Genomic DNA, 25,820 nt, shown 5'->3' with positions numbered 1-25,820 from the left:
CGCACGCACGCACGCACGCACTGGAGCAGGGGAGGGGAGGGCTGGGTCGTCCCTGCCCTTCCTCTGATGGCTGCCACCTGGGCTAGGACACAAGCTCCCCACCTGACCCTTGCTGTGTAGGCAATGAGGGTGTCCCATTAACCCAGGGGTGGACTTGACCTGATCACTGACAGCATTCTCCTGCTGGAGTGCCCTTCCCAGGCTCTGCTCGGGATTCAGAAAATAGTAACATTGACACTCCAACCATTTATGGAGCTCTTGCTATATGCCCGGGCTGTGCTAAACAGGCTGGTGTAGGATCTCATTTATCTAGGAGGTGGATGATACTTCCCGCAGGAAAATGAGGAGACCATGGCACAGAGGAGCTAACTAACTTGTCCAAGGACGCACAGCTAATGCATGAAGGGGCTGGGTATGAGCCCAGATCTTCCTGATGCAGAGTCAGGTTAACAGCCGATAAGGTGCAGCCATGTTATCGCCCCAGGCCACCATCGTCTCCTGGCCAGGGCCCTTTGAATACCAAATAGTGGAGACGGGGCTCTGTTCTGTAACAAGCCAGTGGGCATATGTGTGTACATATGGGATGGAGCATGAGATCTGCCTCCTGGCGCTTTTGCTAGTGTCCCCCCCCCCCACCTTTACCCCCAGCCTCCACTGGGCAGCACAAGGTACCGACCTCGGGGGAGGGCCCAGCACAGGCTATGAGTGTATCTAGGACCAAATGGGGAGACTGAACCTCAGAGAGCGGACGGACCCCGCCCAAGCCCACAGGGTCAATTGGGTGGAGTTGGCCATAGAGTGCCCATCTTGAGAGAGGATCTTAAAACAGAGTCAGGGTGGGCTGGGCGCAGGGGCATGGCACCAGCAGCAGGTGGACTCGGGTTTACCCCTTGCTTGCCCTGGAGGTGCGTGCCAGGGGGCGGGGGCAGAGCTGGAGATGAGGCCAGTGAAGACCCGTGTGGGCTTTGCCTGGCTGAGCACGGCACAGGCCCATGCCTTTGGGGTCGGCGGGGGGGAGGGGGGAAGTGCTGGACAGAGACTTGAGGCAGGAGACCAGAGAGGAGAGGCTGGGCCAACTGGGAGGTGGGACAGGCCCCCTCTCGGCTGTCCCGCCAAAGCTCAGCTTAGCTCCCCCTCTCCAACTCTGGCACCTGCCAGCCCCCTTGGTTCTCTCCCTGTCATGTGGCTGCTTTGTGGCACTCTAGGACGGGGGCTGATCGCAGCTGACAGATGCACCTGTTCAAGGGAAACATCAGCTGGGGATGGGGAGCTGGGTGGGGGCACAGTACACAGCGACTTACCCCCCACTATGCCCTCCTTCCTGTCCTGTTTCCTTCCTGCCCTTTGTCTGGAGGGCCAGCTAAGAGGACTTGCCAAGTTCTCTCTCCTCTACTTTCTTTGCCTTGGAAACTAAGGTTGCCCTTCTCCCTCACAGAGGCCACATTCAGGGCTCCACAGCTGCTCCTGGGCGTCACCAGAGATGCCTTGGAGTGGGGTAGGGAGAGCAGATGGGCCCCAAGCCAGCCTGAATCAGCTGAGCACCTCCCACTCCTGTGGAAGATTTTGATAAGAAAAGGGATCCTGATTTCGAAAGATTGGGATCCTTTCCTTTGCAGTTCTGGATTTGCAGCCCGGAAAGGGACCTAGGGCTGGCTCAAGGTCACATGGCTAAACCAGGGGACGTGGCCAGGGGTGGGGTCTGGCTTGTGTGCTCACTGAAGTTTTCAGAAGGAACAATGGGCCACAAACCCATGGAGCCAGCCCCCAGCTGGGATGGGGCACTCCCCCAGCTTCCTGCTTACAAGAATGCCACTCTCCCTTTGTAGTCTTTTCCCAGGACGTCCCCAGCCCTCCCACCAAGCCTTAGGGAACTGGGCTTTGGAGTAAGAGGGAGCAGGGTTCGAATTCCAGCTATAACACATTTCAGCTGGCAATCTAGGGCAGGCCTCAGTTTCCTCATCTATAAAGTGGGTACAATACCAAGAGCTACCTTGTGGGCTGCACGGGGGTCCAGGGAGATAATGCAGGTGCAGGCCCTGCTGGAGAGGCCAGGCAGGGAGGAGCCGCCACCTCAGCGATCCTGCCCCTCAACCTGCCCTTCTCTCAGACCCCACTTGGGCAACAGTCAGAGGCACTTCGCACCCTATCTCAATTCGGGGCTTTCATCTCTATCTTTGAAAGTGGGTGAGCAAATTCGGGCCCACCTCCCGTAAGTGGCCTGCAAGAAGGTTGGAAGCTGGGCAGATAGCTGTTCCTATTGCATAGGCCGGGCCACGAAGACATCACTCCCTGAAAACCTAGGACGGCAGCTCGTGCCTGCCATGGGAGACCCTGTGGTTCTGTTTGTTCCTTTCCCCTAAGAGCTCACGGGGTTCACGCTGCATAGGCTGCTCCCCTCTCTGAGCCTCAGTGTCTGCAGAAGGGGAAGGGGCAGTGGCAGTGCCTGCCCTCCTGGGGCGTCATAAGGATCCACAAAGGACTGGGTAGTGCATGGAGAGGCTAAGGGACCCATGGGGTGTTATTGGGGGCAGCCACTGACCATGACTGACAGGCAGCTGAGGGCAAAGGAGTCGGGCCAACACCAGCCTGTGCTCTGAACTGCGGTCCCGGCTAGAGAGGAAGATTATTTTGCCCAGTCCCCCTGCTGACCTTGGTGAGGGACTCAGTGGTGGCTTCCCTTGGGACCTCTGTCCCTGCCTGGCACCCGCTCCAGTCTCTGGCCAGGCCAGCCACAGGAAGGCCACCGGCGGGCATAAGGCACAGTGAGATCCGCAGGGGCCTGGGAGCCTGCCGGACTCTGCTCACCAGGCAGGGGAAGGGAATGAGTGACCGCCGGCAGGTAGGGCCAGCAGAAGAAAGGAAGGACTGTCTCCCGTTTGGTGGATGGAGCAGGCTTGCGTGCACCTGTGTGCGGCCTGAGTCTAGAAACCCCTCCCTCTGCGTGCGGGCTGGTCGTGCGTGCAGCACAAGCCAGCTGTGGGCGCAGTCACAGGGCACGCTTGTGTGGTGCGTACTATGCCTGCACAGGACCTGTGCTGGCTGTGGCGTGTGTGTGTGTGGTGAGTGCAGAGCACATATGCCGGTGACAAGGCACTAAGTTTCTCCGCTTTTGCCCTGGAGGCTGCTGGGGGGATCCGCGATGACAGGAGAGAAAGCATCTTTCAACGCGCCCTGTCGCCATGCTTGAAGGGTTTCATGTCATCACCACTGCCGGTCCTCCTGTCGCCCCTGGGAGCTGGATCAGAGAGGCCAGGGGTGGCCCAGGCTCTGGGGAAGTGTGGCCTGGAACTCTGGGCTGCTTGTCCTCATGGGTGAAAGAGAGGCAGGAATCCACCTCTGGGGGGCGGGGCGGGGGGGGGGGAGGTGAAGGTCGGGGGAGAGTGCAAGATGTCAACCCAATGTCTATCCTTCCTTGCTCACAAGACCCTGATTTTATTTGAGTCATTTTGCCCGTCCTTCTCTCTACTTCCTGCCGCCTACATGTGCTGGCTGGAGCTCCAGCAGCCATGTTGGACTTTAAGGTAACCTCAAGAATGGAAGCCAGTGAGACAGATGGAGCCTGAGTCCCTGCTGGCCGTGGGGTCTCTGTGCCAGCCCTCTGTTGCCTCCCTCTGGACTTGAGCCTGAGAGAGAAACGTGACCAACCCTGTTCAAACCTCTGTTAGTCGGGGTGCTCTGCTATGAGCGGCCAGATCCAAGCCTGACGCCTCTTCCTTCTTCCCAAGCAAGACTGTCCCAAACATGTGAGGAGCTTGTAAGGCATCAGGACAGATTTTTCTGAGTGTGGGATTCTGGGATTCAGCTTGTTTTCCTTTCCCTCCTTCTTCACTTAGTCTTCAGCCTCCCAATACTCTGCCACTAGCTCTTGAGCTCTATCCCAGGCATATTCCTCGCCTGCTCTCTTCCAACCTCCCAGCAGCCCCGCAGAGTGGGAACTATTAGCATGTGTCCCTGTTAGGGGGCTCCTAGCCCTGCGGGAAGTGGCGTTCATGAATTATTTGAATAATTAAAAGATGTATTCATTCAAGCCTAAGCCACCCCCTCCCAGCACTCAGCCTTCCCCCACCGGTGGCGAAGGGCTGGGGGCCCAGGCTCAGGGTCAGCGGCCCTGGCACTTGCCCCAGGGACCCAACTGAGCAGGACCAGCCACCTGCCTGACCCCAAGCTCCTCCTCTGTCCAACTTCTATGCCACAGTCACCTAAAGCCTCTCCAGTCCACAGGGGGCCCCAGAAGTCTAGCCTCCCAGACAGGACAGCCCAACATTTACTTTTCCAAAAGTGACCCTACAGGGGACACCAGGGCTCGAGGTCAAAGGAGGAAGCACAGCAGGGCTCCCCGGTCCGGGCCACCCTCGGAAGCCCTCGCTCCCCACCCCTGAGCGAGCCCCCAGCCCCTCCGGCGCCTACCTTCGCCCGCTGCATCCTGGGCGCTGAAGAAAACTGTTGCCGGCCTCCCCTCTTCGCAGCTGAGAACAGGACTGCCGGGCCGGCTGGCAGCTGCCTCATGTTTGCTTGGACCCAGACGTAATTGCTACGGGCGGCTCCTCGCCCGCCCCCTGCCCACCCCTCCCTCCCCGCCTGCTTCTCCCCGCTCCACCCCTTCTGCTCTGCCTCCTGCCTCTCTCAATCCCTCTCCCTCCCTCCCTCTCACTCTCTTTCCCGCCCTCCCCCTCTCTCCCTCTCTCCCTCCCCACCCCTCTCTGATAATTCTCAGTCCCCCTCCCGGGCTCTCTGTCCCACTCTGGGTGTAAATGGTTCCTAATCCTTCCCTCTGAGCCTGCTGAAGCCCCTTTTGCCTGGCTCTTGGCTCTCCCCTCTGCTCCTGTTGCGAGGCTGGCGTCTCTCTCCCTCTGCCTCCCCCGCTGTCTATCTCTTTCTCTAACGCACACACCCTCTGCTCCCCTACCTTGGTCACAGGAGGGTGGAGTGGTGGGTGCAGAGAGCCTCCGCTGGGGGGGGTGGGGGTGGCGGAGGAGAGCTCCAGCGCCAACGGGGTGTTGGGCAGGGAGCCTGGAGAGCCTCCCCTAAGGCATTTCCAGAACAGGCCAGCCCCTCCCCTCCCTGCTTCCCCCACACAGAGACAACCTCGGGTCATCTTAGGGGATATGGGCTGCGAAGAGGGATCGGTCTCCACCGAGGCTTGGGGTCTTCCTGGTGCCCCTCCAGCTGCCCTGCAGACATCCTCCAGCCACCCCTGGTGCTGGGGCATCCTTTCTAGGGACATCATTCTGGGTCGCTGGGTTGGAAGTGGCCGCCCTGATGGGGGCTCATCACTGGAACGGGTGAGAGCCACCATGACCACATTATGTGGGTCACACACAGGGGTCCTTCCAGCTCTTTCGTGTGTCCCTCCACCTTCAACTGCCTCCCTTTTACCCCCCATGGGGCCTTGCAGTGGGGAGCCCTCCTGAGCTCCTTATATTGCCAAGACAGCCTGTCTCTCCAGGGCCTGTCCTCTGTCCCCAGCTGGGTCCGAGGTTGGGACCACATCAGGGAGGCTGGGGGACCTTGCCAGATCTACTGGGAGATGGCGGAAGTGGAGGAAGGGGGTGAGGGTCCCTGAGTTGGGGAGGGGATCCTTCCTGCCCCTCAGGAGGGCAGAGTCCTGGCCACTTGCTCAGTCCCGGGAAACCACCCAGGAGCCAGGTGCCCAAAACCTCCGCCAAGTTTCCCTTTTCTGCACCCCGAGGAGTCAGCCTGTGCCAGTGGTTCCCATGGAAACAGAGCCTGAGACACCCCCCTCCTTTGCAGCATGCATGGGAGCACTTGCCCTCCCTTCTCTTTTTTTCTTTTCCTTTTTTTTTTTTTTTTTTTTTTTTTTTTTTTTAGCCAGCCAATTAGCTCCAACTTTCAGGTCCTCTGGGGAGGAAAATAGTCTGGAGCTGTTGACCCACTGAGGCAAGAAAGACTGCTTCCGGCACAGGAGACAGCCCAGGGGTCCTGTCCTGCCGGACAGGCTGGACCTCAGGCCAGGAGCCTCAGGAAGAGGGTGAGAGGCTGTCAGGGGCCAGGCTCTCTGGGGCCAAGTCCTTGCGCGCTCCACCTGTATTCTGAGAAAGCGCCCACAAGCAGGGACTCACTGAACATTCTGTCTTCACAGTGGCCTTGGGAGGAAGGCCATTATCTCACTTTGCAGATGATGAAAGAGAGACCCAAAAAAGTTACAGGATTTGCCCAGGGTCATAGGCTAGAAAGTGACAGAGCCGGTACACGGAGCCTGTTCCTTTCATCCCAATGTGACCAGGTGGATCCCGCCCCGCCTTGTATGTTCCACACATTAGCTAGAAAACACCTACCACGTGGTCCAGGGTAGGCCTGGCCTTACCCGTGGCATCGTGTGAGGAGGCTGGACCAAAGAAGCCCCCTGGCCAGACCAGCACAGCCCTCCGCAGAATCACCCACATGCTACCTGGGACGCCCACTGAACTTTCACTACTCAGGATGCTTTCTTCCAAGGTAAGGAGCTTTGAGCTGCAACAAAACAGGACAGCTGCCCTCCCCTGCCAGGCCCCCATGCCACAGGCCTTGGGGACCTCCCACTGCAGCTGCCTGCTGGCAAGGACGCGTCCCTCACACGACACTCATTTGGACCACGTGTGCCCCTTCCTCCCCTCTCCCGCCTCCCCCCATGCCCTGAGGGCTATTCCGGAGCCCCAGGCCCTTCCGGCTGGGTCCCTCCACTGGACCCTTGGGCAATGCAGGAATGAGACAGGGCAGGAGGCAATGGAGCTGGAGCACGTCCAGGAGCAGGGCTCCTCGCTGGGCCTCAGCAGGGCCGAGGCGTGGGCTGGCGGGCATCGGGCACCGGCAAATTTTCCCCAGGAGGGAGTCTGGGAGTTTCCAAAGATTCTTTGGCAGTGTATCAGACCCAAAAAAGGTGAAGAAAGGTTGCAAGACAGCCTCGCCTTGTGGGCTGCAGACGCTTCAGCCTGACGGATTTCAGCTGTGGTTTTCCTCACATTGGCCCGGAGGAGGGGGAACCCAAGGTTGGGGGAATTTGGAAGGGGGAAAGGAAGGGATCATTGTAAGCCCTGGGGAAGGCTGCTTCGTTGGGTTACGTTTGAGAGGAGGCAGTGGTGAGCACCTTCAGGTGGCCAGTCCCACCTTGGTAAGGGACTCACCCCACCTCCGCCCAGGAGTCTTGGGGTCTTTCGGACCTTCCTCAGTTGTTGCTCACAATTCTCTCCACTCCAGTCCCAAGTTCAAAGCCCTCATCCCTGGGCGCTCCCAACCTGACTCCATGGAACCCCCAGGCTATATCTTTTTCCCTTGGCCCTTGGCCCTTTTTTGGGGGGCCCCTGGTTCTGCCGGCCCCTGGTCAAGGGGGTGATGCAGGGAGAGGGAGAGAGAGAGAGAGAGAGAGAGATTGAGATCCTCAGTACAGTTTCAGGGTTTGGGCCCTCACCCCACCAAGAGCCTCTGTCTGTGAGCAAGGCCCCCCTGGGTGGAGATGAGTCTCGCCACACCTGTGGAATCCCCACCTCACAGGCATTCAAGAAACGTCGGCTGCCCCCCTGGTCGCCACAGCACTCAGGGTGTCACCATGACGCTGAGCCAGCACAGCTGTGGAATTGCAAAGCTACCGTCACCTTATTTGTGTCTTCCACGGGTCCTTGAAATGTCTTCTGCTGCCCACCCTCCGGCGTTGGGATGGAAACCCGGGGGGGGGGGGGGCCCAGGAAGCTGCTTGGTGGGGAGATGTCACGGTTCTCCATCACTTCACCTGGCGGTAGGGTGGCGCCTGTGGTCGGCAGGTGGCGGGGGCTGTGACTGGGCAGGAACAGGAGCCGGCCTGGAACCGCGCTCTGGTTTGGGAGGTTTAACGCTGTACCTGTCCTCCTGCAGGCAACTCCACGGGGCCCCAGAGCCGGGCCACCCCCCTGACTGGGGTCTCATGTGGGCCCCAGGGGGCTCTCGTCCCTGGTCGGTTCACTCCTCAGGCAGCCTCCTGGGACCTGGCCTGAGAGCCCACACTGACCCCCTCGCACATTCCGTCACCTGGGCCAGCGAGCCTCTCCTTGGCTCTGCGGGCAAAGCAGCCAGCCTGTCTTCTGCTCTCTAGAGTGCGCAGGTGGAGGCGAGACATCAGTCCACTGGATTTCCCAAATTGCAGGGGACACCGTGAAGCTCTCTCTGAAGCTTGAAGCGAAGGGTGGGCATCCCACACCCTCCTCGGACTTAGTTCACCTCAACATCTCCCTGGTCTAACCTCAGCGATGGACTCTTGGGTGTCCTCAGTGTGGCGAGGGTTCGGGTCACCGAAATTCGGCATCACTCGTGGGCGGAGGTCAGGGCTGGGGTGGGGTCATCTCTGCGCACACCCCACTTTCCTCTCGGGTACAGCAGTGTTTGGTCAGCATTTGCAAGCCGGGGGAGTGTGACTGCTCACTGCTCCAGGAGCGGCACCGTCAGGAAGTGCAAGGAAGGATGGGGGACCAGGAGGAAGAGGCTTCAATCCGGTAGCACATGGTATGTGGACCAGGCTGGCCACCAACCTCCCAGTTCAGTCCATGGAGTTTAGGCCTGGGCAGACTGAGCACTAGGAGAGAAAAGCAGGTCCTGACTCTGGGAGGGTGGAGAAGACGGACACTGGCCACGGTCCCCCGGAGCCGGGCCTCAGGTTGACCCCAGAGAATTCAGATACTGACTGAAATGCCACCATCAGTTGATGCCTTGGGTTAAGCTGTGCCCCCTCTACTCAGCTCATCCCCAGTCTCCCTGCCTTAGTTTTCTCACCCATAAATAGGTCAATAACTGCCTGCATCTGAGTCGATTCATGTGAAGTGCTTAGCACACTTCCTAGTTCATTCTCAGAAACTCAGTACATGTTAACTCTCTTTGTCCCCTCAGGTAGCCTGGGCTGGCCCCTAGCCATGTGGCCCTTCCTTTGCACACTGGAGCCAGCTGAAACTGTCCTGGCCAGCCACCTGGGACCTCAGACGGCCTGGCCCATGTGGCATTTCTTTGGCAGAATCTGGCCCTCGTGGCCCACGGGGCCTGTGCTCTGGGACGGCCAGGCTGGAGCATCTGGCAGAACTCCCAGGGCCTCCCATCTGTCATCCCTGCTGCCACAGGGACAGCAAGGACACTTGGATCAAATCTCCTTGGAGACAGGGCCTCCCTCCCACACACACCCTTGGGGAATGGGGACCGGCAGCATGCCCAGAAGGAAACCTCCAGGGCCACCAGGATCAGGGGACCTGAACCCAAAGTCTGGCTTTAACTTGTGAGACCTTGAGTCGGCCACAGAGCTTTCCAGAGCTTCATTTGCTCAACCGTGAAACAAGGATGAAAGTCCCCATCGCCTTCAGGGAACATCGTGAAAACTGAGAATGGGACCACAAAGGGGCTTTGTTTCACACGTAAAGTACGATTAGCATTTTGGGATCCCAGCATTTTAAAACTGGGAAAATATGTAATATATTGTTCTCTGTGGCTATTTTGGTCTCTCTGTCACCTGCTGAGTGCCACCCCCATCCCCAGTTACCAGAGCCTACAGTGATATTCTCCAAACTAATCTCCTTTGGACAGTGTTCAATTGGCTGGGCCCAGGTTTCTGGATTCTAAATTCAAATGTAGCCTTTCCCAAGTCGTGGCGGGGGGGGGGGGGGGCAGGAATCAGTTAATTTTGCAGAACTACTATTTCTGATCAGGGTGAACTAGGTAATTTGGCATGAATTCTCAACTAAGGACAACTTAAAATCTACTCAAAATAGACTTTTTCTAAAAAAAAAGTTTGATTGGGGGTATCAGAGAACAAACAAGGGAGTAAAGAATCAGAGACAAGATCTGGGAAATGAAGGAAACCCAGAGACACGTGGCTTTGGGGCTACTTCCTCCTTGGGAGGACCACTGACCCCAGAAGACACTCCAAAAGTGCTGAGCAGAGCTGTTAGCTTCTGGGACTAAAGAGGTAAAAACTAGGCCCACCAAGAGGAGGGGGTGCCTGGCAACTCTTTCATGCTTTGGGTTGGGACCCCAGGGGAATTCACCCCCAGAAAACAAATGAGCCGGAACTAGACCAGCACTCCAAGGGACTGCAAATCATCTCAGTCCTGAAAGTAGATTAAAACAACCGTGGTTTGCTAAATCCCAAGCCGTCCGCCAGATGTAAATGTAATCCTCATGGAGGTAGACTAACTTCATTCTATGCCTCAGATTCTTTCTACAGGTTTTCTGATAGAATGGGTGGCGTTCAGTCGAAAATCGCCATGTATGTGAGGAGACAGACAAAACTAACAAAAACCAAGGGAAACAACAGACACTAGAAATAGACTCAAAGAGGATCCGTATCAGGGAGTTATTAAAATAACTATGTGCAGCATGCCCACATATGTGAAGGACAAGGTAGAGAGCTTTGATGGAGAACCAGAAATGATTTTTAATCATCCTCTTTCTATTTTTATCCCATCAACTTCATTCTTAACATGCAGGGTGCCACGGTTCCCCTGCAGAGGCCAACGGATGAGAGACAAGGCAAAGAAGCTTCGGGGAAAAGCCAAAGAGAAGCAACTGTGCTACATTCAAGGATGCCTGTCTGGAGTGTGCTTGCAATAATGACAGCGCATTGTGCATGCACCGTCCTACTTTCTAGTAGCAAATCCATTGCTGCTCTGTAAGATGCAATTGAACATAGACACCCTCCAAAACTCAGCACACTACAATCTTAAGGGGCTTTGCGCCTTTGAACAGGGACCCATCTCCCTCCTCCCTTGTACCTGCCAAGACCTAGCTCAGCCCCTGGCCCAGAACAGTCATGGCAAAAAAAAAAAAAAAAAAAAAAGCAGCATTTGAGCACTTGTTTTGTGGCAGACTCCTGCTAAGGGCTTTCCATGCAATGTCACAGCTCTAGGAGCTAGTTGTGACTACTCTTTCCACTTTACAAATGGAGAAGCTGAGGTCTAGGGAACACACATAACATGTTCAAGGTGTCCTGGCCACCTAGCATTAAAGCCAGGATGTGTGCCCAGGTCCGCCTGCTCCCAGAGTGTGTCCCACTCCCCACCTGCTGATTGCTGGGGTGATCCTGGATGTCTATGGTCAGAGGAGGCCTTGGCTTCTCCTCTCCAAAAAAAACTCACTAAACACCAGGCTGTAGCCTGGGAAAGCTGGTGTTAAAGATCCAAGGCCAAGGCTTAGGAAGTGAGAACACTTTCATGGATCCGAGGTTTTGTCCATCTCTTCTCTCTCCTCCTCCCTTTCCCTGTTTCTAGAACTCAGCATCCAGCATGCAGAGAGGGCTCAGGGATGGACTAGGGATAACCCTAGGCCACATGCATTGGATAGAAGGAGTAAGGGCCACAGGGAAAAATCCTGTTGTGGCCACCAGATCTCTTCCGGGAAAGCTGGGTGGGGACTGTTGAAGAGGCTACTTTCTGGGGTCCCAAGTCCCTTCCTAGAAAACCAGTGCTCAGAGAGCAACTGCAGGACAAATAGCACTATTTCCAACCTGGGGTACGGGCATGGGGCTCAGCCTTCAAACAGACCTCCTTCGCCCCACTGGGGGGCCAGAAATCCAGGTCAGGACCTGTGGAGGGTCCAGGTCCCTGGGCAGTGGAGGGCTCGAGAGCTGTGAGGCAGAGCCCTGGTGGCCCCTGGCCTACTTGGTGGCTTTACCTGATTAGTTGGGTTGGGCAGGAGGGGGGGCCCTGGGTACCAGCAAGGTAGCGGGATAAGGTAGAGAGGGGACAAAGTGGGGAAAAGGGCTTCCCTGGGGAGAGGACATAAGGGCTGGAGCAGAGTGAAGCTGGGACAGGTGGGCGGGTCAGATGAGGAAAAGGAGCAGGAGCTTAGAGAGGAGTGACAGGGGGCGGGGCAGATGGTGACAGAATGGGGTTGGGCGGGGCCTCGTCGTCTCACCCCAGGGGCTGAGGAAGGGGTTCCAATAGACGGAGAACAGGCTCTTCCTGGTGCTAATATATTGCAGCGAGGAGGGTAAGGGCTCGACACCTGGAAGAACCTGTTGGTTCCTGTAGCTCACCAAAAGTCACATGTACATTTGAGAATGAAAAAAGGGGTCCATGAGCAGCAAGGGGGTGGGAAAGAAATAGGCAAAATGGGGTCAGGTAACTGGAGTTGAGGGACAATCCAAGCCTGATGCCAGTCTGGGCTCAGAGCAAAAGGAACGGGTGTCCTCTGGTCCAGTCCGAGTCAAAGGGGAGGGAGGCGGGCGGCATCAGGCATCACCGAGCAGCCAGCAAACATCCCTGTTATGGATTAAGAGCCAAAACGGGTGAGGCGGGGGCGGGGGGCAGGGCTCAGGCTGGGTGGGCCAGATCCAACACTCGGACCCTGTCAAGTCCCAGAACATTCCCTCCCTCCTGGGCCCTAGAGATCCCGGGTCCCACACCCTTCCTTTCCCTTCTTCCCCCCACTCCTGGCACTCACCTACTGGGGTCCTACAGCCGCAGGGAGGTGACCCGGGGGATGTGGAAGAGCTGAGTCTCCTCAGAACTGGTGGAGCTGTGACGTCGCAGAAAGAGTGAGTGAGCACCCAGGCACAGACCCTTGGCCCTGACGCAGGGACAAGCCCAGAGCCCTGATTTGCTGGCTGCAGAAGCTCTCCAGGGGGTAGGAAGAGTTCCTAAAAGCAGAGGCTGGGTAGATGTGTTTGCAACAAGAAGGATGTGGGCAGACACATGAAAGAACTTTCTGGACCTGGAGTGTCTCAGAGGGTGTGACTCTTCAGGGCTAGGCATGAGCCTCCTCAGCCTGGGAGGCCTCAGGAGGGGGTGTGCCGGGGGGTAGAACCCAGCAACTAGAAGGACGCCTTCCTGGACCCCTGATGTCCCCTCCTCAGTCCTGGCAGCCTCCTCACCTGAGGCGTTTCCAAATGGGACGAAAGTATTTGGAGGTCTTGACGGCAAAGATGATGCTGGGGATCAGGAAGAAGGTGCACCATGCCAGGCAGAACCAGAAGGCATTCTAGAACAGAGGATGTGAGGTCAGCTTGCTGTGGCTAGGCAGCAAAGTCTTCCCACCCTGCTCTGTACCCTTAGTCCTCCCATTGACTCCATGAGGGGTGCGGGCTGAGGGGAAGGGCTGGTGGGCAGGCCTGGAGGCAAGAGTCCTGCTTCACCGCGTGCCCTGCTCACGCCGCCCCTCCGACTGGGGCCTCCACGTCCACGAGCCCTGATGAGCTTGAGGCACTCACCCAGGGGTCAGCGATCATGTCACACAGGATCACACGGCCATTGTCCAGGGCTCGGGAGAGAGGCTGGCAGGTGGCAATGTGCTGAGTCACCTGTGGGGTCAACATGAGGCAGGTACATGCAGAGACACTCAGACCCACAGGTATACACCCCATATTCAGAGAAAGAGGTTAACAGGAACAGAGTTAGGTCCAGGGACCCCGTAGGGAGCCACTGCACAGTTTGTACGGACACATGGATGCAGGGACATAGAGATGAGGACACGTTGACATAGGCTCATTGCTCCACTTTTATCTTTTCCATCCCATTCACCAGCCTCTGTTAAGCCCCTACTGTGTGCCCGGCACCGTGCACGCACACACACTCACTGCATACATGTGCACATACACACACACATACTCAGGGTTGAACAAGACCCCACCTGCCTAGTGTGGGTGCCAGATAGTTTGCAGAGGCTGTGGTCAGCCCAGGCCTGCAGGAGGAGGTGCACGTGGAGAGCTGGACAAAGGGACCGACATGAGGAAGGGTATGGCGACAAGGTGTGGAGGGCATGTTCTAGAGAGCCAGGGCCAGCCCAGCTCACATTCAGGCCTCAGAGAGGGGCTGTGGCAGAGGCTGAGTGAACAGAACCCAGCCAGGAAGCAGGGGTGCAGATCTGGGAGTTTGGGCTCAATGCTGAAGGCCTAGGGCACCCCGAGGGGCTCTCGGGGCAGAGGAGGGATGTAACAGTGGGAAGAGCCGGTGGTGCTGGGAACCTGCTTGAGGCCAGGAGAGCTTGAGCCCCCACTCACCTCCTCTCTTACCCAGGCCACGTACTGGGAGAAGTAACCCATCTCTCGGGTCAGGAAACACTCACTTTCCTGCAGGACAGAGAGGAGTCCAGGACTGGCAGGTGTTCCAGGAACCAGCAACCTCGCGCCCCATGCCGGACAGGGCAGGCCGAGCTGGCTTTCCTGGGAGCCACGGTGAGGGGACAGGGATGGAGAAGCCTGGGTGGAGGAGAAGCTCCGTGTGCCTGAGCGCCTCAGCCCATCTCTGACTAGGAAGCAGCCCCCCTGCCTCTGCCCATCTACCACTCACATTCCTCAAGATACTGGTGGCCCAGGTAGGCAGCTGTCCTTTTAGGTAAGTGACATTGTCCAAGACACGAGAGGTCTCTGTCTGGGGGATTGAAGAGAAGAGAGGCTTAACTTAATGCCCTGCTCGTTCAGCGAGATGCTATGCATCCATTCACCCATTCATTCATTCAACGTGTAAAACACACATACTCACCTTGGCGGGGGGAGGGGGGTGTTAGGCCCTAAGGACACAGAGGCTAAAGATGGTGGTCTTTAAGGATCCGCTCATCCACCCCCATTTCTTCCCACCCTCTACCCTCAACCTCCAGCGGGACTGGGCAGAGCAGATGACATCCCAAGCCAACAAGACCCTGACTTCCTTTTTCCCTCTGTTGCCCACCTGCTCTCCCTCCCCCTCCCCCTCCCCAGCAGCCACCTGGAGATTCGGGGCTGAGGATGCCAGGGCCCTGACAGTGAGGTTGAGGTTGGCCTGTGGAGAAGAGAGCAGGGATGGTTAAGGGAAGGGATGGGTAGAAAAGGAGGGTTCCCGGCCCTTCCTTCCTCTCTTACCCCTCCCTGCCTCTCCTCTTCCCCAGGTTCCAGGCTCCCTGGGCCTCCAAGCTTACCACAAGGCTCTGCTGGGGGAGGACCTTCTCCTGATAGAGGTTTTTGAGCCCTTGGGCTTCCTCTTGCAGCTGCTGCCCCAGCACAGAACTGCCCTGAGGGGAGACAGGGATGAGAATGGCACTCTGCCAGGGACAGCCCAGCCTTCGCCAACACATTCTTTACCCAACTGTTCAGCCAGACATACTGAGAAGATGTGGAAAGTGCTGGGCTCAGAGGCAGAAAACCGAGGCCGCCTTAAGCTCCTGGGCCTGATCCAGGTTTGGGGGCACTAAGCTCAAGTTCTAGGTCCACCCCTAGCTGACTAGGTGCTCCTAAGTCAGAGCCACAGAGGTTGTCTGAGCTGCAGTGGCATCTGCTGAAACAGGAATACTCCTTGTCTACCCATCATGCAGAGTTGGTGTGGGGTCTGTGTTTTGAAGAGAACTCTTTAAGCTTTAAATACTTATAAATACAAAATGCTATTTTTTTCCAATAGCGTGTAAGCTCCTCGAGGGCAACTATCATGATATCTGGTCCGTCGCATTGTCCTCACACCTGTCCCAGCAGATTCCCTGAGCAGTGTGCACTAAGAAAAGCTTGCCCAACTGTGTGATGTCAGAGCAGTTACTCCATGTGATCTGAGGTGGAAGATAATCTACTTCGCAGATGAAGAAACCGAGGCCTGGAAATGCTGAATGACCTGCCTACGGCCACACAGCCATTGGTGGTAGGTAGAGCTTGAGTCAGAACCAACTCTGCCAAGCTCTTAAGCCCAGCCAGGGGATCCAGAGCCTCAAAGGTCACTGGTGGGAGCCCTCAATCCCCTGTCCTTGCCTTCATGCCCTCCAAGCCCTCCCACAATCTCCCTCCTCCCAGGCCTCTCTCTGTCTGACTTCTGCCTGCCCAGTGGGGTCTCGGGTCTTTCTCACTTGGGTCCGGGCCAGTCCTTCCAGCTCCTGAGCCAGCTTCTCCACGTTGGTGTTCACCACAGGCTTCTGGATCTGGAGATAGACAGGAGAAGCCAAGAGGGGATGCACTATGGCTCCTTCAGCCCTGTACTGGGGTACAGTCTATTCAGAAGTACCCCAAACGAGCTGAATCTATCGTGACACATTGGTCACAGTGGGTTTGACCTGAGAGTGTAAAATAAATCAGGCATTTCCCATTAGGATAGAAGGGGAAAAAATGAGGCGCCCTCTGGTGTAACCCATCGAAGAGGCCTCCTCCCACCTGCATACTGTCCACAGCAGTGGGTTCAGGACCATGAACAGCGACACACGCTGCTGGATGGGAGCATGTTCCTTCCGGCCCAGCCCAGATGGTGGCTCCAGGACAGGCTTGAGGCACATGGTGTGCAGACACCCCCAACAGGAAGAGGCCCCAGGGACGTGTGGAGAGGTGAAGGGAACATGGAGGGCTGTGATGAGACAATACACCACCCCCCACCCCAGCTCCTCTGCAAGCCCCTCTGTTCTTCCATAGTCTGGACTGAGGTGCTTCCTGCTGACCTGATCAAGGAAGGTGGAATAGTGGATGTTCTCCAGCCCACTGCTCTGCAGGGCTTCCAGGTCCCGGTGGGCGGCTGGGCTCAGCAGGTCCAGATTCTTCATGTCTATTTTAAGGTTCTGCAACTCCTGCTGCAGCTTGGTGGTATACTGAGGGGGCGGGGGACAGGGTGAGGGTGTGCCCAGTTGCTGAACCAGGACCCCAGAGCTGCTATCCTAGGTGAGGGGTCCCCAAGCCCTCAGGGCCCTCCTTCTGGATATCCAAGGCCCCCACCTTGGCTACTCCCAGCCCCAGACAGTCGCCCAGGAGGCCTCTGCTTCCCACCTGTCCCTACTCCAACCCACCCCCACCAAGACCTAGCTCTCCTCTGCATCTATCTGGCTCACGGACAGAAACACAGACCCTCTGGCAACCCAATATGAAATAGCTTCCCTGGCCCAACTTTATCACATCACCCTTGTTAAGGTCTTCAAAGTATCTGTTGTTCTGAAATTATTTGTGGACTTGTTTATTGCCATCAGCTCCGGGAGAGTGGCAACTTGTCTGCCCATTCTGTACCAGCCCCTCAGTGTAGAGCAGAGGCTCACATGTGGCAGGCACAATGCAAGTTTGTTGAGTGCGTACAAATGAGTGAATGAGTGGGGAAACACAATCACATTTCCAAGAGAGACCACAGTTTAAGGGGACTCTTGAGGGCACCTGGGTGGTTCAGTCAGTTAAGTGTCTGACTCTTGACTTCAGTTCACAGTTCGTGAGTTTAAGTCCCATGTCAGGCTCACCCTGACAGTGTAGAGCCTGCTTGGGATTCTGTCTCTCCCTCTCTCTCTGGTCCTTCCCTGCTTGCTTGAGTGCTCTCTCTCGCTCTCTCTCTCTCTCTCAAAATAAATAAACATTAAAAAACAAAAGGGACTCTTGGCATTTTCCAACCATTGCTAGAAGAGACTGGGCATGAAATTCAGCCCCGATGTTTAACAGATGAGAAACTGAGGCTAGAGAGGAACATTCACTTGCCCAAGATTTCATAGCAAGTTAGCTAACAGAACCCAGCCGCGCTCACCCCTCCCTATCCTGCCACACTGCTTCCCTCTAATCCTTGAAGAGGCGGGGGTCTTATGGCAGTGTTTCAGGCACAAGGGTATACCTGACAGGTATAGCATAACAGACAGGTACACAGCAGAGGCTTGAAGGTGAGCAGAGCCCTCCTGGTGCCCTGGAAAGCACACCTTGTCATATTTATTTCTGCATCATCAGCTCGTTCTTATCTCCTTTGAAGACAAGTGCTCTTAAGGTCACATTTGGTGTGTTGCACATGGCCCTGAAGGACTGCCCAGTCCCTTTGAACCTGAAGCTCGTCCACACTATTCTGTGAGCTGGAACCTCCCCTGAGAACCATGACGTCCAGCTAGCAGAGTAGGGGCACCGTCTGCCTGGGTCCCCTGCTGCAGTCCTCCCTGGCCAGCCTTCATCCATGGGGCAATATCTCTGGCCTCACATTGGGATGTGGCTGCTCTGTGGACCTTTCGTCTGCCAGGGATGCAGAAAGGGGAGGCAGCTAAGGCAGTGTGCAAAGTAGGCAAGATTACACTTTCAGACACGGAGTTGGAACTGAAATCTGAACCATTTGGCTATGCTACGCTGTGGGTTGAGAAGGGCTGGTAGATTTAAGAGGAGTTGGAAGGGTTTCTGGAGAGGAGGAGGAATCAGGAGTTAGCATGGTAGGAGTGTGGGTCAGGGGGAGAGGCAGGGGGGGAGACATAGGGGTTTCCCAGGACATGCTTGGGAAAGGCTCCCCAGGGGCCTTGGGAGTCCAGGCGGCTCTCCCCACCTCGCTTAAGTGCAGACAGAGGTAAGGAAGGAATATGTTACAGCTTCTGTGCACCCTTAGGAAAACGACATTCTCAAAATACATCCCCTCCGGTGAAGCAGCCATTCCTTCTCTCTGTCCTAGAATTGTCTCTTGCCAGTATGGATATGGTTTCTATACACCAAGCTCTGGCAAAGTCCAGTGGTTAACAGAACAGGCTTGAAGGGCAGGGCTCAAACCCTGCCCACCTACTGGCTGTGTGAGCCTGGCCAAGGGCCTCTGGTGAGCCCTCCCCCAGGGACACCTAACTTCATCACCGTCATTGTCACTGTCATACCCCATTCTCAACCACCCCACTACTGACTGCAGTGTCCCAACCAATGACTGTCCTCAGCCAGGACACGCACACCTTAGCCCTCTCATTCACTCTCCTTATCCTTTCCTACGACAACCTCAGCTGTGTTCACTTCTTCCCGGAGCACAGCACTCAGAGCCGGTCATGGCCTCCAGGCCCTCATCCATCCACCCACACACCCTAGAAGCCTCCCTGGGCTCTCGCCCTGGGTCAGGCTCTGAGCTTTCACCTGGGGCCTCTGTCCCTGAGGCACCTCAATTGCTCCTGCAGACTTCTCAAGTTCAATAAGATGGGCCTACCACAGAGGCAAGGCCAGAGGAAGGGGTTCTGAAGGAAAGAATCCCCACAACCCTCCAGAAGGTTCCCTCACCTGGCTGATATTCAGGTGCTTCTCCAGGTCATAGGAGTCATTGAGCTGCAGGACGCTCCAGAGCGCGGCCCCTTCCTTGCACTGCCTGGGGAGAAGTAATGGGCATCGAAGACAAGAGAAAAGGACAGCAGGTGGGGGCTGACATCACCCACCTCAGCTGCTCCTCACACCCTGTCCCCCAGCCTAAGCATCCCACTCACTGATAGGCCAGGAGGATGCTGATGTTCTTCTTCAGGCCAAGAAGCTGAGACAAGTTCATGGATGGGGGCAAGTTCCCTGGAGTGTCTGCAAACTGGAAAAGGGGCAAAGAGGAATGGGCCTGAAACAGGCTGAGGGCAAGGCCATCCCAGCTCCCCTAGAGCCTGGTCCCATGCCACCTTGGCACAGAAGAGACCACGACCCTATGACTGCAGCCCAAACCTGCCTCTAACTCAAATCACCCCTGGGCCGTTAACTCCTTGCAGGGAAACTTCTCTGGGCCAGCACCTTGGCTCACCTACTAGAAGCACTGGAGAACCAGGATTTCCAGTTTGCAGACTCAGTATTAGGAGAACAGACAGACTCGGGTCTGGGTGCAGCCCCTGGGATGCCTGCCCTGGGGCCTGGGCATTATTCCAGGGACTCATGGATTTGCTCTCTCTCACCCCTTTTCCACTTGTCATTTCCTGCCTTTCCTTGGCCATCTCCAGCCATCCTCCTGTCCCTCCCTCCCCTTTCCCCCTCTGGCTCCCACTTCGTTCTAACCCCTTGCTCTGCCTTCATCCCCCTCCACCTCCCTCTGGGCTGCAGAACACGGCAGGCTCACCTTGTAGAGCTCTCTGCTCTCCCAGCTCCGGCACACCAGCGTCTGCACATTGCCGCCCACCAGGAAGGTGGCGAAAACAAGGAGGATGAGGGGTGCGGCAAGGAGGAAGCTGAAGCCCACACCCCTGGGGGAAGGCAGAGGGACAGGGTTGAGACGGGAGAGGGAGGCCAGCTGCACTGGACCACACCCTCTGTCCCGCCACATCCGGGGGCCAGCGTGGTCAGCGAGTCAGCCCCAGGGCAGAGCCCTTTGAGGGCTCAGCCTCCTGGGCCAGGGGGGAGAACTCAGAACTGCTGGCTGTTCCCCTCCCCCTTTCCCCACTCCCCTCATCATGGGTGTCCTGGCTGGCCCTAGCAACCTAGAGGAGAAGGTAGCTGCTTCACTGGAAGAGACAGGACTGCCCGCCCCTGAGACTAAGGCACATGGAGGAGACTGGCTCCAGAGCTCAGCCCTCCACGGAGCCACCTGCAAGGGCCACAACTTAGAAGGGTTGAACAGGACCAGTGCTGCCCTGTAGGGCTTCTCTGGGAGACAGGCACAGCCCCAAGCCAGGGTTTGAGGCTTGGAGAATAGAACAAAGGCTGCATTTCAGCCTCCACTCGCCCCTTGGGTCAGGCAGATTCTACCTCGGGTGCCACCTCCTATTGGTAGTACTACCTAGGTACTGGGTTAAGAAGGACTCTGAGGCTACGTTCGACTCAGTGGGAAAGGGTGCCCGCTGGTTACTATAGTTGCCACTGGTGTGGAAGGGGGAAATGCTTCTTATTTGCCATTCCCGCTCTAGTCCACCCTTGTATACAGATGAGGACACGGAAGCTCAGGTGGGTGAATAATTTGCCCGGAGTCATCCAGTGAATCGGTGCCAGAGGCAGAGGTAGAGCTCAGCCTCTTGATCCCCAGGACTTGCTTCTGTAGCCACACTAGGAGCTGTCCATGGGCATGAGAGGAATCTGGGCAGCCCAGTGGGAAAGACCCTTCCCCTCTCCCCAGCCCTTCTTACATCATGAGGAAGCGGGCTCCAGCCTCGCCCTTGGCTTCCGAGTGGCCGGGGTCCTCCCTGGCAGACAGCCCCCAGATGCCGAGGTTGAGGCCCAACAGATTACAGACCACCACAAGCAGGACTGCAGAGCACAACACGCAGCCCAAAATCCACCTGCCGCAGAGAGGGTGCGGTGTCACTGACAAGGGAGGCACCAGGATGGGCTGACATAGGACCTAGGGGCTGGGTGGGGCCCCACTGCTCCTACGGGGTCCCCAGGCTCAGATCCCAAGGGCACATAGCCAAGGTGGAGACAGAGGCCCGAGGAGTAAGGGGTCTTGGCTTAAATGGAGGCAGATGCTTAGTGCAGCCAGGGGTTGATGGGGGCTCAAAATCAGGCCCACAGTGGCTGAGAGGCTGGGCTGCCTATCCCATCCCCACCCCATGGACTCCCAGGCACCTGTATTTCTCATATCTCTGCACCTCCTTCAGGTAGGGGCGGCTACTCTGTTCCACTTCCTCCAGCGCCTGGCTCCAGCGAGAGGCTGCCTCCCAGCCTGGGAACTCTTCGGCCAGTGTCCTCAGCCCTTCAGGCTTCTGGGCTATCACCTTCTTCAGCTCTGCCCAAAGCAGCAGAGACTTGTGGGAGGGGCAGGAAGAACATGTGGGACCCGCGGAGAGGGCCCACTCTCTGACCAGGCCCAGATGGAGGACAGCCTTCCCCTTCCACCCTACCCCCACTGCCCCCCTCCTCCTCTCGACAAGTCTCTGGTGGGGGTGGTCTCTGGACAGGGCCTCACCTTTGACCACATCGGCCGTCTGCAAAGCTGCCAGGAGCGGGAGTGCGTTGAAGGTGCTGTTCTCCTGCCAGAACAAAAGGCAACTGTGCCTCCCACTTCCCACCTGCTGTCCCAGCTTCAGGGACCCTTGACATCACTAGGCCCAGAGGCGGGGCATCCCTCTTAGTGCTCCCCGCTCAGGAAATGAGAAAACAGGCTTCTCCTTGTTCTCTTGGTCAATGGCTTCTTCTCTCCTCCTTCAGCCCGGCCTGACTCAGCTCCCCAAAACATTGCTCCTGGAAGACCCCTCCTTGCTCTCCCCACCTCTCTTGCCGAGACTGCAGCAGCCTCCCAGCCACCCGCTCTTCTCTTCCATCCATCCTACGCATGCCAGGCCTAGGTCCCTACAGTCCAGCCCCAACCTACTCTTCCTAGCCTCAGCTCCCATTTTCTTCCTCCCGGGAACATCCGCGCCAGCCGCCCAGCACAGGTGACTCACCATTTCCCCAACTCTGGCATTTTCCAGGCCCTGGGTCACAGGTGCTGACTCATGCCGCACCCTCCCCCACAGCCCATCTGCATGACAGGTTGTACCTCCAGGGCTCAGCTTCTGTCCTCTCTCCCTTGCCACCCCAGCCCTCCCCGCCCCCCCACCTTGAGGGGCCCAGCTCTTCCTTCTGAGTTCCAGGCCAGCCTCCCCTATCAGAGAGCGTGCACTTGAGAACCGGCATCATGAGCCTCCAGCCCAGGGAGCCATATGGGAGGTAAGGCCCTGATTTGACCCAAGTCTTAGGTTCAGCTGGTTTCCCACCCCAAAGGTGGAAAACGAGATCCCTCACTTGTGAGCTCCCAGGTGGTGGGGAAGTCAGGTAGACTGGGCAGGCACTCACCTCCTGGACCATGCTGGAGAAGTTGGCCTCTGGGACACCCTTCAGCCGATGCAGGACATCGTCCACTGGGGACACCTGAAATAGGGTGGTGGTGGTATGACAAAGTCCATAGAGAGGCCTGAGGAGGGTCCCTGAGCACCCCCGTTTCAAGCGGCCCTGTCCTGGGCCTGCACCTGGTCAAAGTCAGCTCCCAGCTCCAGGGCACGGGCTCGGCTCTGGGCCTCTGTGCAGTCCTGGCAGCCAGGGTCCTGCAGCAGGGTGAGGAGGTGCTCCCGGCGCTCCCGGACAGCTGGCTCCAGGCCCCGCTGGCCCTCCCGCAGCTCCACCAAGGTGGCATTCAGGGCTTGGAGGTGATCCATAGAGAGCTGCAGGGCTGAGAGACACCACTCTGGACTGAGCAGTCTCCACTGTTATTGGCACAGAACATCTCCCCCCTCCCCCCAGCCAAAGGGATGTGGGTCATTAACTTCCGCAGTTTTAATGGAAACTGCCCTGGGGCACATTTAGCCAGGTTGTGGGCAGGGATGCCAGGAGGGATCCCAGGATAGAGCCATGAGAAAGTCAGGGGTCGGGCTTGCTGAGGCAGGGAGAGAAATCCAAGGCTGAGCGAGGGTGGGGCCTGCCCCCAAGAGGCAGCCACCCAGGACACTGGGCCCACTCACCCTGGCCCAGGCTGTTCACTGAGGTCAGCACTTCATACACGGTGCTCTTGAGCTGGGTGTAGATCGTGCTCCCAATGCTCTTGCCGACACCTGGGGAGCACAGGGTCGTCTGCAGGGCTGGCCCCCAGAAGCCGAGGGGCCCTCTTCACCCATCCAGCCAGCCTCCCCAGGCCCTGCACTGGGCTCTGCAGGGGAGGTCCTGGCTTCTTGGTCCTGTCACGCGGTGACTACTGTGCTTCCCAGCTGGGCCCAATCCCTGTCTCTTCAAGGGTGTGCCCAGGTGGAGCCCAGGATGAAGGGGTGAGAGGGTCCCCAAGGCAGGCCTGAGCAGGGGGACCCAGAGGCTGGCCAGCCTGTCAGCCAGCTATAACCCTCACCATCCAGTTCCTCCAAGACTCGCTTCTGGGGAAGGGAGAACTGCTGTGCCACGGCCTGCAGCTCCTAGGCAAACACAGGGTCATGAGGCTGCTCTTCCCTGTCACCTGACAGCCCCCCTCTTGTCCCTTCCCTAGCCCTCCCAGGACTCCCCACACAGCTGGGTGGCCATCCTGAGGATGCCCTGGGTGCACTTACGTATTGTAACAACTCTCCAGCAGGGGGCAGTCAGGCGCGTGTTGAAAGGGGCACCCTTTCTAATTTGCAGGTCCCACTCTACTCTGTGCCGCCTGGGGCTGGTGCTCAGGCAGGCTCGTGGGGGTGAGGGGTTACTGGGCACTGACCTGGGGGACATCGGAGACCAGGCCCCGGAGGCTGAGCAGAGTCTCAGGCACGGCCTCCACCCCGGGGGCCATCTGCTCATGCATGCGCTGGTTGGTGACAAAGGCACAGACCACACCAATGCTGCAAGGATGGGGGAGGAAGCAGGGGCTTGCTGGATGCCCACGAGCACTTTGGGCCTCAGCCCACACCTCCCACCTGGCCTGGGCGCCCCTCACAGTAGCACGAGGGTGGTCAGCAGCAGGAAGGCCATGAGGGTGCCTCGCTCACAAGCCATGGCTTTGTGCTCCGTCTTCACGCGGCCCCCACAGCGCCGGCGGCAGCGGCAGCAACAGAAACAGAGCCCGGCGATGGGCACCAGGAGGAGGTAGAGGCCCGCGATCACAGCACACACCACGTAGCCAGCCTCATACCGCACCACCTGGGCAAGGGGGCAGGGGTGAGGGGTTGTCCTGACCCTCCCAACGCGGCGGCTTCCGGTCTGACCGCACAGGGAAACCAGAAGGCGAGGGGATGCGCCCACAGCGGGCACTTTGCACACGTCTCCTTGAACCCATGCAAAGCGCGTGGTGTCCTTGTTGTTATTTACCATCTCGTAGACGAGGAAACTCAAGTCAAGGTTTGCTCACTGCAAAACCCCAGTACCAGTTAATGGCAGAGCTGCGGTTGGAAATTAGTCCCGTGGATTACAGCGTGAATGGAAGGGGGGGAGGGGATGCCGGAGACCCCCACCCTGAGGGACACCCAGCAAGGTGGCTTGAGCTGAGGGAGGCCTTTCTACTTCTGCCCCTCATGCTCACCCCACACTGCTCTCCGCACCCCCCCCTCCCCCCAGGGCTCACCTCATCCACCTTCACGGAGGACGGCTCATTCAGCAAGGTCTTTACCAACTCTAAGGAAAGAGTCAAACTGGGCGTTTGAGGACAGCAACTGCCCTGCCCCTGTGTCCACCCTCACTGCCAGGCCAAGGTGGGCTCTCTGGAAGGGCTCCTCCCACCGCCATGGCACCCTAGGAGAAGCCCTGTGCGTTCATGCCCCGGCCTCCGGAGGAGGGAGGGCTGCCATAGGTGGGAGTGGCTGAGAGGAGGCCCGGCCGACCCCTCCTCCAGAACCCGACAGGTGGGCCCAGCGGTGGAGAAGCCGGAAGCCCGGTTAAAGCAGAGAAGGGGCCCGGCCTAGCAGCCCATCCCTCAACAGGCGAGGGACAGGCCCTGCAGCCCCTCCTGTCCTCCCAACCCCTAGCACCCCTAGACCCAGAGAAAATCTTAGCCAGGTCTTTGAGAACTTCTAATGTAATTTCTTCTATTTGAGAACAGAGAGACTGAGGCTCAGAAAGGAAAAAGGGCTTGCCCAAGGTCACGCAGCAAGATTTCCAGGTGATGCCCGTGGGCCCCCGGGGACTTCTGGGAAGGAAGGCTGGGGACCCTGCCCTCCAACTGCCCGCTGACGGGGTAGGCGCGCCCGGTCGAGGGGGAACCCACTACCTCCGAGGCCCGCCCGAGGGAGGGGCGCACTCACCGGCGGGGAAGGGGTTGAACTGCACCACGGAGAGGAAGCGGCGCACGGTGCCGTACAGGGGGTTCAGGGGCCCCGGCGGGCGGCCGCGAGGAGCCAGCCAACGGACCCTGGCCGCCGGGGCGAACGCCAGGCGCTCTGCGCGGCCGAAGGACCTGCAGTCCGCGGCCCCTGCCCCCAGCGAGCTCAGGATCAGCCCCAGCCCCAGCCCCAGCCCCAGGCCAAGCAGGGGCGCCAGGAGGCCGGGTACGCGCGTCATGGGGTCGGCCGGGGGACTGCGGGGCAGGCAGGACGGGGCTCAGGCGGCCGGGGGTGCGGACGGAGCGCGGGGCAGGCCGTGCATCCTTCACCAGCCCGTGTCCCCGCGGCTCTCAAAACCGGCCCGACAGGTTTGGGCTCCCGAGCTACCTGGGCGCCCGCCCGCAGCGCTGGAAGGGCAGGGGCGGAGGCCTTGGGGAGGGGGGCAGGGCCTGGCCCGGACCCGCCCCCAGCGTCCTGGGGTGGGAGCCAGGGCGTCTTCTCCCGTCCCCAAATCCTCGTAGGAGGGCTGCCTCCGAGCTGGGAAGGGGAGACACCTCACTAGCTCTGGATTTTTGGGGGTGACCCAATTTCAAAAATTGTAT

The 25,820-nt window shown here is 58.1% G+C and overlaps 2 protein-coding genes across 2 annotated transcripts in view; both read right to left on the bottom strand.

The window, feature by feature from the left end:
* KCNIP3 (potassium voltage-gated channel interacting protein 3) overlaps positions 1-4,548 on the bottom strand; it is an 86,003-nt gene extending 81,455 nt beyond the window's left edge. Inside the window, exon 1 of the mRNA XM_045446969.1 lies at positions 4,408-4,548. Coding sequence (XP_045302925.1) covers positions 4,408-4,506 — 99 coding nt within the window. The 5' untranslated portion in view covers positions 4,507-4,548. The remainder of the gene's footprint in view (positions 1-4,407) is intronic.
* Positions 4,549-10,361: 5,813 nt separating this feature from the next.
* Positions 10,362-25,604, bottom strand: PROM2 (prominin 2). The gene is made up of 24 exons (XM_045446967.1): positions 25,201-25,604; positions 24,525-24,574; positions 23,901-24,103; positions 23,685-23,805; positions 23,343-23,406; positions 22,966-23,055; positions 22,477-22,676; positions 22,304-22,378; positions 21,435-21,498; positions 21,095-21,254; positions 20,656-20,808; positions 19,656-19,779; positions 19,051-19,142; positions 18,851-18,935; positions 16,324-16,470; positions 15,745-15,816; positions 14,836-14,928; positions 14,646-14,699; positions 14,232-14,312; positions 13,943-14,011; positions 13,154-13,243; positions 12,818-12,924; positions 12,388-12,462; positions 10,362-12,206 (listed from the first exon to the last, which is right to left on the bottom strand). The coding sequence occupies exons 1-23, from the start codon at positions 25,454-25,456 to the stop codon at positions 12,399-12,401; spliced, it is 2,514 nt and encodes an 837-aa protein (XP_045302923.1). The 5' UTR covers positions 25,457-25,604; the 3' UTR covers positions 10,362-12,206; positions 12,388-12,398.
* Positions 25,605-25,820: the final 216 nt, after the last annotated feature.

Source organism: Leopardus geoffroyi, chromosome A3 (genome assembly GCF_018350155.1).
Source record: "Leopardus geoffroyi isolate Oge1 chromosome A3, O.geoffroyi_Oge1_pat1.0, whole genome shotgun sequence".
In the NCBI taxonomy this organism is placed as follows: domain Eukaryota; kingdom Metazoa; phylum Chordata; class Mammalia; order Carnivora; family Felidae; genus Leopardus; species Leopardus geoffroyi.
Note: the sequence above shows the minus strand (reverse complement) of the source record. Positions and strands in the feature narration are given on the sequence as shown.